This window comes from Anoplophora glabripennis, unplaced genomic scaffold (genome assembly GCF_000390285.2).
Source record: "Anoplophora glabripennis isolate ALB-LARVAE unplaced genomic scaffold, Agla_2.0 scaffold34, whole genome shotgun sequence".
NCBI lineage: Eukaryota > Metazoa > Arthropoda > Insecta > Coleoptera > Cerambycidae > Anoplophora > Anoplophora glabripennis.
This window is the reverse complement of record NW_019426074.1, coordinates 1,200,835-1,214,131: the sequence shown is the minus strand read 5'-3', so window position 1 is coordinate 1,214,131 and position 13,297 is coordinate 1,200,835. Positions and strand designations below refer to the sequence as shown.

The window sequence follows — 13,297 nt, the reverse complement described above, 5'->3', positions numbered from 1 at the left end:
GACCGCTCGCCGTAAAATTCCTCCAATCCACGGTAGTGTGGGGGTGGTTTACACGAACCAGGAAAAGGTCGAGGCTTTCGCCGACAGCCTGGAACTGCAGTGTAGACTGCCTTAGCTGCCCGACGAAGACGAGGCCCGACGCGTCGACAGAGAGCCAGACAATGACATAATCCCCCCGCAACACCTGACGAACTAAGACTGACAATACGCAGACTTAAAAACTCCCGGACCCGACAATATACATAACACGACACTCAAACGACTACCACACACTTCCCTACCCGCTGGAAAACAGCAAACATAATCCTTATCCCAAAACCCAACAAAGATCACACCATCCCATCCAACTACCGGCGCATTAGCCTGCTCCCGGCTATGAGCAAAGTGGTAGAAAAAATTATCCTAACCCGTCTAAGAACCCACTCCCAAGAGCTGCAAGTCATTCCAGACGTCTAAGAACCCACTCCCAAGAGCTGCAAGTCATTCCAGACGAGCAGTTCGCCTTCCGACCCAATCACTCTACTGAACTCCAAATCCTTCGCCTTACCGAGCACATCACGGCGGCCTTCAACAGGGGACAGTACACTGGTGCTGTCTTCCTGGACGTCGCAAAGGCCTTCGATACGGATTGGCATGAAGGCCTACTGATGAAAATGCTCACCAACCAATATCCCATATCCTTTACCAAACTCATAAAATCCTACCTACACCACCGAAAATTCCGCATCCAAATCCAAGATTCCCTTTCCACCACCCGTCCCATGGAGGCCGGTGTCCCCCAGGGCACCGTCCTGTCCCCACACCTATCCACCATTTACAACTCCGACACCAACATATACTTATACGCCGACGACCTGACAAACACATCCCAATCCGTAGATCCTAGATATTCCGTCTCCCTCCTCCAAAACTCCTTAGACCAACTTGAAACCTTGTGCAACAGGTGGAAAGTCAAAATTAATCCCATCAAAAGTTTGGCTATTCTTTTTACCAAACGAAAAATCCCACAAAACCTCGACAGACTGACACTATCCCAGGAACCTATCTCCTGGAATCGACAAACACGATACCTGGGCGTGATGATGGACCAGCGTCTCACGTGGAAACCGCACATCGTGGAGACGGTGCCGCGAGCGAAGACCACCAGGGCTAGGCTCTATCCCTTACTCAAAGGTGGAAACACCCTCAGTTTAAGGAATAAGCGAACGCTTATCAAGGTGGTACTTCAACCGCAGCTAACCTACGCCTCCACGGCGTGGGGTCCCGCGGCAAAAAGCCACTTAAAGTCATTACAGGCTGTGGAAAACATAGCCCTCCGCACGGCCACCGACGCGCCCTGGTACGTAAGAAACATTACGAGACTTACAATACACAAACGCTACACAGACAATAAGACAAAACGCGGAGAAACGGTTTGACGTAGCCGCTAGACATGACAATCCCCTCCTCAGGCAAGCCGTTGACTACGTACCCGACGTGACCGACAAACACAAAAGACCTAGACATCAACTTTTTGACCCTGGGTGACCACCCCAACGACATCCCCCCCTGCCCGCTAACCTTTTCTGTTTCAGAGACCGCCAGGATCAAGAAATGAAGACAACGACACACACACACACCCATACCCACCTTACTTCTCCCCTCCCGCGCTAGCCTAAGGGCCACCTTAGCAAAGCGCATCCCAGGCTGCATAGCCGCACTACCCTACCCAACCATAAACATGACACCACCCCCGGGGTTTACACAGACGAGCCGGCGAGGCAAGAAGAGCGCCAGAAGAAAGGGCCCTAACCGGCGGGGCCCAGCCAGGACAAAAGGAGGTCCCACAAAGCGCCTACACCGGCCGCATTTGCGGTCGGGGTAGACGACGGATGGGGCCCACCTACGAAGGCTGTCCAGGCCTACAAGAGATGAGGCAGGATAAAGAGGAATAATCCCCCTCGATCCCAAATCATTGAGGCCAATTTCTAGCCATGGAATAATGGCGAGATGAAAGGAGTTGTTGTATTATAAGTATTTAATGTTTCCTTAGCTAAAATCGTTGGTAGATGAACCTTAATCGTTATTTCACATTGACATTTTTGTATTCTATCAGGGACAAGTTACTTTTCCCCGTAGATTATAAACTACCATTGAGTTTATAAGCTACGCTATCTACATAATAGCTGTTTGCCTTTTATAAATTTTTGTCTTAGCTAAATTTCAGTTTTCTTACATAATCTTAGCTGGACTAACTTCACAAAAGGAACATGATCATTCGTGATTGTGTCAAAATCAAAAAGCATCATAAATCATAACAATACCTTGAAACAGATAACACCAAATTGTAAGCAACCGAAGTGTAATCAACAAGAGTATAATTACGCAAATGATGGCCTCTGCACCAGTTGGGAGACAATTTTATAGATACTGTTGTAATGGCGAATACATATTTATCGATATATTCAATAATTGAGTACATTCATTCATTCATTACAATAATGGAGTACATTCACGTAATTATGCCATTCTTGGCGTAGGTACGAGGGAGGTAAATAGCTTTAGTAAATCTTAAAATAAGAAAATAAAAGGTTTGGAGTATTAAGTAAGATTATATTAGATTAGTTAAGATTTGTTGTAAAAGGAAAACGGCTAATATATCCAATGAAACCATTGAGTTTACAAGTATAGCTAGAGCTATTCAACCGTTTTGAAGATTTTGTAGTTAAATTTTCTTAAATTTTACCATTAATATTTCCTTATCACCGTCAAAGTAAATAAAATATTTATTTTTATTAACCATCCATTCAATAATTTTTGTTAACAGTATTAACCGTGAAACAACGAATTTATCTTGTGGATACGAATCGGGAATGTTTCGTATCGATATACAGTACAAATGAAAAGTATCCAAGTCTGACTGTAACTGCGTAGAGCGGCTCGCAAGTTAATTAAAAAATTCGTTGTCACTAGATGTAAAGAATATTAAAAAGATAAAAAAGAAATACAATGATCACGAGGTCCGTCGCTCGGTTGTAGTTATGGACTCTCTACAAGAAAATTTAAATTTATTTTTAAGGAAAAGGTCAGAAAACGTACCTAAGTGTTACTGTTAACAGATCCCGTATTCAAAGATTTTTAGAGAGGTACTACTTGAGGCATGTAAGGTCCACTTAAATTAAATATTCAATAAATAGTATATTTTGTTGTTTAGAAAGAAAAAATAATGTTTTCTACAAAGTTTATTAATTTGAGTTAAAAAAATAGTATAAGAGATAATCCTTTTAAAAACATTTGACTTTTTAAAAACTCTTTCTCTGGGTCTTATTAAACCAACGTGGTATAATAAGGCTTTCTTGTGAACTTGCAGTTTTTCACAACTTATCTTCACAATGACTCCTTAAAAACATCCTTAAATTAGAAAAAAAGATATATAAAACTTTTATTACACATTTCCTTTAATAATCAAGATGGGACTTTTAACCCCTGGGGAGGTAAAAAGGCTACTTAAAAAGTCAAAAAGTTTAGTTACTCTCCAAAGCAAACTAGATAAGATACTTTTCTTAAAAAAATTAAACTTCTCTTTCGAGAACAAAAAAAAATAAATGAGACTACTTTTTCTTTGATTCAAAAAAATAAAGCCTAAATAGTTTTTTTTTATTAAAACAATAAATGAGACTTCTCTGATGTCTTCGACTAAAACTAAATTAACCTTCTCTTAACTAAACTAATAGCAGGTATCATCAAATTATTTTAGCGCGAATTTTTAAATGTGGGCCTTATTACCTGGACCTTACTTACCTCAGGTACCTACCTTTACAACAAAATCCATCCACTGAAATCAGTGTTTAATTATAAAATGCCTGACGGAGAATAGTCGCCGTTTTTGTTGAATAAGGGACGAGAAAATAATGATGGAAACAGATTTTTTCAAATTTTAAATTTCCGATTGATAACAGACAAAAATTAAAAAAAAGTAAATATCTGATGCCATATCATCACAATCATAAAATAATTAGTCCTTGACGCTTCAGAAAAAAATCTTAATCAACATATTAGGCTTTTTTTCGCTACTGATTGGTGAATATCTGACTTGTAGTTACTATTTCTATCTCTTTTGATCTTACTTGTCCCATGGTAGTTTAAATCTCTTCACTCACTCATACTACACATACTAGGTCTGTTCCAACAAGAGTCAGGGATTGGTTCCAAACCGTCAAAAATGTGCATCCAACTAATTCTTGGGATATATTCACTGAAGACACATTCAGAATTTAGCTGGCCAAACATTTCGAACGGTTGGGAACCAATCCCTGACTCTTGTTGGAACAGACCTACTATAACATACGACTTCACTCGCGAAAAAAAGCCTATTGTATTTCGAAATTCTCATAAAGTTATGACAGAATGGCAGATACCCTGTACATTCTTCAATTCTTCTCAGAAACTGGCTTGATAATGATATTCATTTCCTTAATAAGCGGAATAATACTATGGATCAATACATTGGCCTTCATGTGCACCCGACTTTCTCCATTCAATTATTTCATAGGGGGATATTTAATGTAGAAAGAGTATGCAAATGATTTTGATGATGCATTGATTTAATTAAACAAAAAATTCGGGAAGGTATTGCCACTATGAGCAACGCATAAAAAGTACTCTTAGTATTTGTCGCTGAAAGCAGCCGTTTGGTAAAAAAACGGGTTTAAAGTTAAACCTGTATTGGAATTTTGTGAGCTGAATTATTAAGAGTTTTTGAACAAGTGAAAAAAATGTGTCCTGTATTGATTGTATTACGATGTGACAAACTTAGATCATTTATAAGACAAACTAAACTATTTCTACAAATAAGTTAATAACATTTACATTTTTTTGGACGTCCTGTATCTCAAAAACCAAGCCCATGTTCTTGTATACAGGGTGCAACAGAAATATAGGCAAATAAAGACAAAATGAATAGAGAACAAAGATGAGATTTATTAGGATTACCACTCGGTAAAAAAAGTTCCGTATAAAAGCGACAGTTTATTTTTCTACGAAAACTGTTCTTAAAATCAGAGGAAGAGGGAAAGATATCGTTTATTTTGATTCGTTCATAAAAAAGAGTATCGTATCAGCTTTATTATCGAAAAAGTAACACATTTTACTTATCTCGAAAGCAGTGTCTGGTTTAGGACCAAGAGTTTAGCTAAAGAAGGAACACTCTTCCTTCCCTTATTTTGACAAATGGTACATTCTGTATGTATTAGCTTAAAAACTAGATATTCTTCATTTAACAATTAACAATAATGTATAGGTGCTAACTGCAATATGTCATGGGTTATTGGAATAGCACAAAATTGTAAAATAATGTCAATGTCAATGAACAATAATCGGTCATGTTATATCGAATATTCATATTACGAAATATACCAAACACCATTCTATAAATCTTGGTGAGTGGTCGACAAACATTCAATTGACAAAATCAGAATGTATAAATTGGTGTTTATGTTATTAGTGGTGCAGACTTGTTTAATTAATTATTTATATGGTGATAGTTTCCTTAAAAGAACTTTTCCTGGAAGAAATATAAGGAACTCTTTTACTGTGTGTAACAAAAGTAAGTTATATTATAGGGCGCAATTCTAAATAAAAATATTTAAATTCTAAATGTAAATTTGGTATCTAACAAATAAGTAGCTCATTTTATATTTTATTACATAATTCCTATTTCTACGAGATTAGGAAAGAACTGGTTTCCTTTATATTTAGTGCGTAGCTGAATTTGTTAAACCTTGTCAAAATGATGCGCGCTTCTATGAAAAAAATTTTTTTCTAAATTATAATTATCACTCAGTTTTATATATTTATATATATATTTAGGTATATATTTTTAGAACACCCAGTTAGTATTTGAATAACTGACTACATAAGATGCAATATGTATAGTCAAGGCTTGAACTAATGAAATAAATTTAAAATAATCTCATTTTTAACCCGGCTTATACTAATAAATTTTGTAGGTTTGTAGGTATTATATGCATTATGAGTAGTAAAATCATTTGCGGATAATTTTTCTATTCATCCTTGATCATTGGGTTTAAAATTCAGGACACTATAGCCTATGTATGCATGTTTAACTTTTCCTAATCACGTTCTATTTGTTGCTTACTGCATTATAATTACAATTTAAAAAGTAACATAAATTGACAAATGAGTATTATTTTGGGAATATATTGAAGGTATACCTACAGGTGTAGGTGCGGCGTGCAAAAAAATAATTATATCTATAAATATTCTACTAATAACGATAAACTTTATTCTGCTGACACATTGCAATGTATAGAATATACAAAAGGTGCGTTGCAAATTAAGTAAAGAGGACTTTTTAAATATAAGAACAACAAAAGGTATTTTTTTGGCAAAACCGATTTATTTTAATCAAAATAGTGCTTTTCCGACTCAACATAGCACAGTCTAAAAGTATGCCGATGCGCCGAGATGCCCTTCAGGTCAGGATGTTCGTACAAGTTTCAGGATGTTCGATGGCTTCTACGTTCATAAAACGCTTTCCTTTAATCGGCAATTGCATTTTTCCAAAAAGGTAAAAGTCGTACGGTGCCAAATCAGACGAATACGGGGAATGGTTGACAGTTAAAATGCAATTTTTCAAAATATAGATTCAAGTGTCGATGAGATGGCGCATTATCGTCCAATAAACGTCAACGTTCTTCGGCGCGATATTCTGGCAGAATACGACGAACAAAAAGCCCCAAACGCTTCAAAATGCCAAGATAGAATTGTGCAGTAATGGTTTGGCCTGGTGGAACGAACTCTTTGTGGACAATGCCCTTGGAATCGTAAAAGCAAATCAAAATTGACTTCACTTTTGACTTAAAATTAATTTTTTTGGGTTTTGGTTCGTCCGGCGCTTTCCATTCGGCATTTTGTGGCTTGGTTTCTGGATCATATTAAAAACCCATCACTAGTCACGATGTTGTAAAGGAAGTTATTGCTTATTTTGACTTCCTTGATGATGTCCTTTGAATGTTGAATTCTGAACAATTTTTGGTAGTCAGTTGTGCGGAACAAACAGTGTACAAACTTTCCGGTAGGCCAAATGTTGGGCTAAATTCCATTTCAATGAATTTCAATGAAGAGTTTGGCTAGTCTGTGATGGATTCACTCACAGTTTTGATGGAATCTACGGTGATCATGGATTTCGATAAGCCAACATATTGCTCATAATTTATGTCCTCACTACTGTTTTTAAACAGCGTATTATTATACTATTCATGAACTCTGCCACGGGATGAACATTCATAATTATAAACTAGGTTCATCAATTGAAACGTTTCGAAACAGTTTTACTACCAATTTTATTACAAAACTTAATGTTAGTTCTTTGTTTGATGCTCATTTTTGCACCGATTATCATTGAAGCATCTACCATTGCCAACAGATGGTCTCACTAGAGATACCTATTTTTGAAAAGTCCTGTTTACTTTGGAACACATCTTGTAAAAACAGTAAGTATAACACAAACTAATTGTAATAAAATTACAAATAACATAAAATACAAACTTTAGAGATGCTATCCAAAATATTCTTGTGAATTATTAAACAATTTTAAAACTGCATTTTTTTTAACTAGAATGTTTTCAATATGTTTGGCCTTTTCTGGAATATGACTAAATAACTTTGGAGCTGTTATACAATGACTATTTACTGTTTTAGTCAAATGTTGTTGAGGGAAAAGAATATTATTTTTTCCAGAGTTTAAGTATATCTAATGTGTCTATCAGTAAATTGTAAAAATTGATCATGGTGAACCTTTACATGTCTTGCGCTAGAGTATATGTACATAGACACCACTGTCAATATTCCTAGTTTTTGTCAATGGTAGAGAATTACCTCAACCTCCAACAAATGATTAAAAATATAGTTCAAGATTTGATATACCTACTTGCCCATAATATATTTTTAACACATCTACACTACCAAATTCTGTTGTCGGACATTACCTGCCTATTTCTTCTTCGAATTAGGTATATTTTTTCGAAATAAATTCTTTATTTACAAAATTATTATAAAAATAATGACAAATGAAAATAGAGAATAATTTATATACGGTCAGATACAAACGATGAAACTTTATTTTTACACGACAATATTTTTTATACAAAATTTGTGTTCATATTTGTTGAAAAAACATTTAATATATTTGTAGTTTCTATTTTTCCGTAAATCTATTATTATGCGCTAAAATCGCCGCAGAAAAATAGGGGTGTACGTTTATTTCCTAAGATTTAAACTTCATTTATATATTATATTTTTAATCTCCAATTTAATATTTGAAGTACTCCTTTTCATCGTAGGTACTGTTTTATCTACTTAGGACTTAAGTCCGGCACAACAGCTGCTATTAAAATTAAAACTATGACATTATGTGAAGCAGCACAGTAAAAAAAAATACCTACTCGTACTGATTTCAGATTTATACATAATTAAAAAATTGTATATAATTTAAAGGAATCAGACCTTAACTTTTGACATAGATGCAGAGCTTTTATAAATGTTTACAAGTTACGAGACTGCCGAAGTTAGGCAACCAATAGCAAGGTAATGTCAACTAAAAATGTCTAAATCTTGGCAGCACCAATATTAATGATTCGTTTACAATGAACAATAACAAACTGTTACGTCTACGTTCGAGACAATGCAATCGCTGATTGGTTGAATAAAATCTCCTGAAATATTACACCAATCACAGCCATTGAAACAGGATGTTATGTTTTAATATATTCTTGATATTGTTGTTTTAATTTTACCGAAATTTACGTAATTGCCAATTGGAAATAAAATTACTGTTTCAAACAAAATTGCTGGTTACGTAGCTTGTAATCATTTATGAAGGCTCTGTATAAGCATGGGCAGTGATAAAATTATACAGAGTAATGCGCTAAAAGGTTTTCGTTTAAATATGTACATTTACAAATATATTTAATAACGGTTTTTATAAAAAAAATTCAAACTAAAACTCTGTCGTGTACAACGGTTCTAAGTGTATACATATCAACATAAGTACGAACATTTTTTGTGAACAGTGTTTTGTGCAAAATATGAGAAAACAATTTTTGTAGGTTTGTTACATGACGACGAAATTAACGAAGAAATATATCATTTAGAAAATCATATTTATGAGCGAAAAAAACAAAGCATATTGGACCTCTGGCAAATATATCCCCTAAATGTATTTGAAAATACAACGACTGTAACTGCTGAATGTAAAAATGTTTACGATGAGTATTTGAGGAGGCTTTATCAAAATGAGTTGAACGCCGCAAAGAGTAAGTACCCCTTTATCATCATTCATTCATGTTTGGGTAGGCATACCTCTGAAAACATCAGTTATTTACAAATTATATTTTCAGTGTTTGATGCCACAGCAAAATTGCCATCTGGCATTCTTAGAGGTAACGTGAATCAGTACGGTGATTTCGACGAATGTATGGAACTGGAAGAGGCACAGTACTGTTTGGCAGACATTAACATAGAACCGTACTGGAGAGAGCCTTATTTGAAGTTCAAAAACATGGTGCATTCAAATTTTCCGATTCGGGAGACATTTGACGATGTAAGTATAGTGACCTAACTACAGAGTCTTTATAAATGATTACAAGCCACGTGATTAGTAATCTTGTTTGGAACAGTAATATTATTTTCTTCACGTTGGAAATTCAATTTCGATAAAATTAAAACAATAAGATCAAGATTAAGTACATTATTAATTCGGTCGATAGCCGCACGGTTTAAGGCGTCAGTACTTAAATCGATGTGTGCTATCTGCCCGGGTTTCGAATCCCGCGGCCGGTAGACCGTAGATTAGCTGTGCTTGTACGGAGGATTGGCACCCTCTGTGCAGGTATGGTAGGGTGGAAGAATGTTGGCTTGGGTCAATGTGAGAGATTGACAGCGGTTGGCATTTGACCACCCCCCTAATTAATGAGGTTTTCCAGGTTTCCCTCATTCCTGCACTGAATGGTGGTTAGGGCCTACCAACATAAGTCGTTCCTGGGCGCAAATGCGGCCTGCTTAACAATAATATGCCGCCTCCTCTCCCGCACAAGTCTCCGACTTCTGGGCTAATTCTCGTAGTTAGAATGAGGAGTAGAGATATTATATTATATTAAAACACAACATTCTGTTTTACCGGGTGTGAGTGGTGTAATTTTTTATGAGATTTTATTCAACCAATCATCGCATTATCTCAAGTGTAGACGTGACGGTTTGTAATTGTTAACGAATCATTAATATTGGTGACGCTAAGATGTAGAGATTTTTACTTGAAAGTACCAGCTGTGAAATGTTGGTTGTCTAAGCACAGCGGTCGCGTGGCTTGTGATCATTTATGAAAGCTGTATGTACTTGTCTATATCTAATATATAGGTACTACTTATACTAATAAGGAAAGTTATATAATAATGATTTTTTTTAGTTTTTTTAAGTTATCTTGGTGTTATAATATTCAGATTTCTTTGATTTTGACGGTGATTTTGTGTTTTGTTTTTCTCTTAAACTCATTTAATTTTTAAATATTGTTAAGATTTTCATAAACATCCACTTGTTTAGATTGTTTTTAATTGTACTTTATAATAGTTAATTTCATTGTAGCCCAAGCACAGAGTACCTGGGTTTACAATGATTAGATGGGGATTCTGTATTCCAAAAGAGTGCACAGGAAAAGATTTGGAAAATGCAATATATGAAAAATTGAATATACCGTCCAGAATTCGACCTGCAATGTGTCAAAAGGCAAAACAGCAACAATCTGCATTGACTTTTGGAGATATCTTTACCAGATATTTTTTCCTCAGCATTGCAATTGCTATTGGATTATCTAGCATTTTATATAGCAGGAATAAATTAGAAAATACCGGTAAGAATTATTATATATATATATTTTATTTCAGTTCGTGTTACAGGGTGTTATAAAAAGTTTGTCATGTCGTTAACAAATTATTCTTATGACTTAGGACATTTTTCATTTATTCTCTTTTTTCAAACAAAATGCAAAAGGTAATATTTTCGTTGTTTTTTAGGATATTTATTTGAAATACTTTTATATTTGATTAAAAAAATCAAAGGGACAAAGGAGAAAGGCAATTGTATAATAGTTATTCACCATCTCAACTTTTTCCTACACATGTCTGTGGTTATGGTATTATGTTGAGTCTGCAACATTTAAAAACTAAAATTGTAAAAATACATTGTAAAACTATGTAGATGTATAAGTAGGTACCTATGTGTGCTAGTTTGGAAACGTCACTCATAAAATAAATAATTTAAAAAAATCCATTCTTATACAAAGTATGGTTGTCCTTTTTTGGTCTCAGCAGAAGAAGATTCGTCAAATCTCCACAAATTCAAGATTGTATTCGTATATGTGATATCTTCTATCATTCATATAGGGTCATAAAAGAAAATGAAACTTCTAAACGAGATCCAAGATAAATATTATATATACATTTATCGTTTCATCAGCACCAACGTAGAGAGTGGAAATAATGGTCAGGTGAAGATTAACTCCCAGGTGTCTAACATACGAAGATATCTTATGTTACAAATCAGGATATGCTCCAAATATCCTACCATATGTTTCAGGGAAATATGATTTGGACTACATGCTATCCTCAGGGCAATCTGGGGATATCTAAATATTATGGCGTTATAGGTCATTTTTCGGAGATCTGAGGGATATCTTATGTTACAAATCAGGATATCCTCCAGATATCACATCGTATATCCCTGGGACTATATGCTATCTTCAGGGCAGTCTGAGTACCTATGTCTAATTGTATATTATGTCATGTATAATCTTTCGGAGATCCGGCGGATATACAGCGTGGTAAAAAAGTTCTGCATAAAATTCATATTTTCGTTAAACAATTTTTTTTTCGAAAAACGGTGAGACTCGTCGATTTTTATTTGATTAAAAGGCACCTCGTTATGTGAAAAATTTTTTTTTTCGATAATCCACTTACGGCAGCGATGACATATATTTTTTTTTAAATGACAACGTATATTTTTTTCGTTCGAAATTGATGACAGTGATAATTATCTAAACAACGGTGTGAAAATTTCGATGTCTTACATAACAATTTTTTTTAGAAAAATGCATTTTAAAAAAGCATTTCAGATAACTTAAGTTGCAACTGGTGTTATGTATTTTTTTGTGGAATTATTCATCAGATATTGTCAGGATCCTGATTAAACTGCAAAATTTAGAACCAAGTTTAACCACACAAAATCCAAATAGTATGCAGCAAATTAAGGTCGACTTTTTGTCTTCGAGTTTGCCGATAAATTCCTCAAAAAAAAGATCCAAAGAAATGTTTACTTGAAAGGAGTAGATTACCTGAAATATTGAAGACTAAAAATCAGTACTGATTTAACATTCTTTGGTGAAATCGTTTAATTCGAAATGGTAGAACTTAGTGTACGCGAAAGAATTGATATTTTGAGGATGATTGGTTTCGGCGATAAGTTACGAACCCATCAAGAAGCTTGCCAATTATTTAATGCAACGTACCCTGACAGACCACCAATTACGCAATCTACGGTTAGTAGGGTACTGGCAAGGTTTGAGGAAACTGGTAGTGTGAAAGATGCTCCTCGTGCGGGTCGTCCTAGAGTAGATGACGAAACTAGATTGAATATCCTGGTGGAGCTCCAGGACAACCCTCATTCTAGTACAAGGTCGATTGCATTGAACAATATTTCACATGTAACTGTGGTGAACTTTCTCAAAAAAGAGAAATTTCATCCCTATAAGGGTCACTTGATACATGCATTGACTAAGGACGACCCAGACAGCCGTCTCCACTTTTGTGAAGATTTAATGCATCGATGTAACGGAGACCCCGACTTCCTCAAGAACATAATTTTTTCTGACGAGGCTACTTTTTATCTTAATGGATCGCCATTATTCCATGGCTAGAAATTGGCCTCAATGATTTGGGATCGAGGGGGATTATCCCTCTTTATCCTGCCTCATCTCGTGTAGGCCCGGACAGCCTTCGTAGGTGGGCCCCATACGTCGTCTACCCCGACCGCAAATGCGGCCGGTGTAGGCGCTTTGTGGGACCTCCTTTTGTCCTGGCTGGGCCCCGCCGGCTAGGGCCCTTTCTTCTGGCGCTCTTCTTGCTTCGCCGGCTCGTCTGTGTAAACCCCGGGGGTAGTGTCATGTTTATGTGTGGTATGGTTGGGTAGGGTAGTGCGGCTATGCAGCCTGGGATGCGCTTTGCTAAGGTGGCCCTTAGGCTAGCGCGGG

The 13,297-nt window shown here is 35.8% G+C and overlaps 1 protein-coding gene across 1 annotated transcript in view; it reads left to right on the top strand.

The window, feature by feature from the left end:
• Positions 1-9,187: 9,187 nt before the first annotated feature.
• The window catches only part of LOC108913544 (nose resistant to fluoxetine protein 6-like), a gene marked incomplete at its 5' end in the record, with an annotated part of 21,041 nt that continues 16,931 nt past the window's right edge, over positions 9,188-13,297 (top strand). The window contains 3 exons of the mRNA XM_018719110.1: positions 9,188-9,314; positions 9,399-9,601; positions 10,639-10,903. Coding sequence (XP_018574626.1) covers positions 9,188-9,314; positions 9,399-9,601; positions 10,639-10,903 — 595 coding nt within the window. The remainder of the gene's footprint in view (positions 9,315-9,398; positions 9,602-10,638; positions 10,904-13,297) is intronic.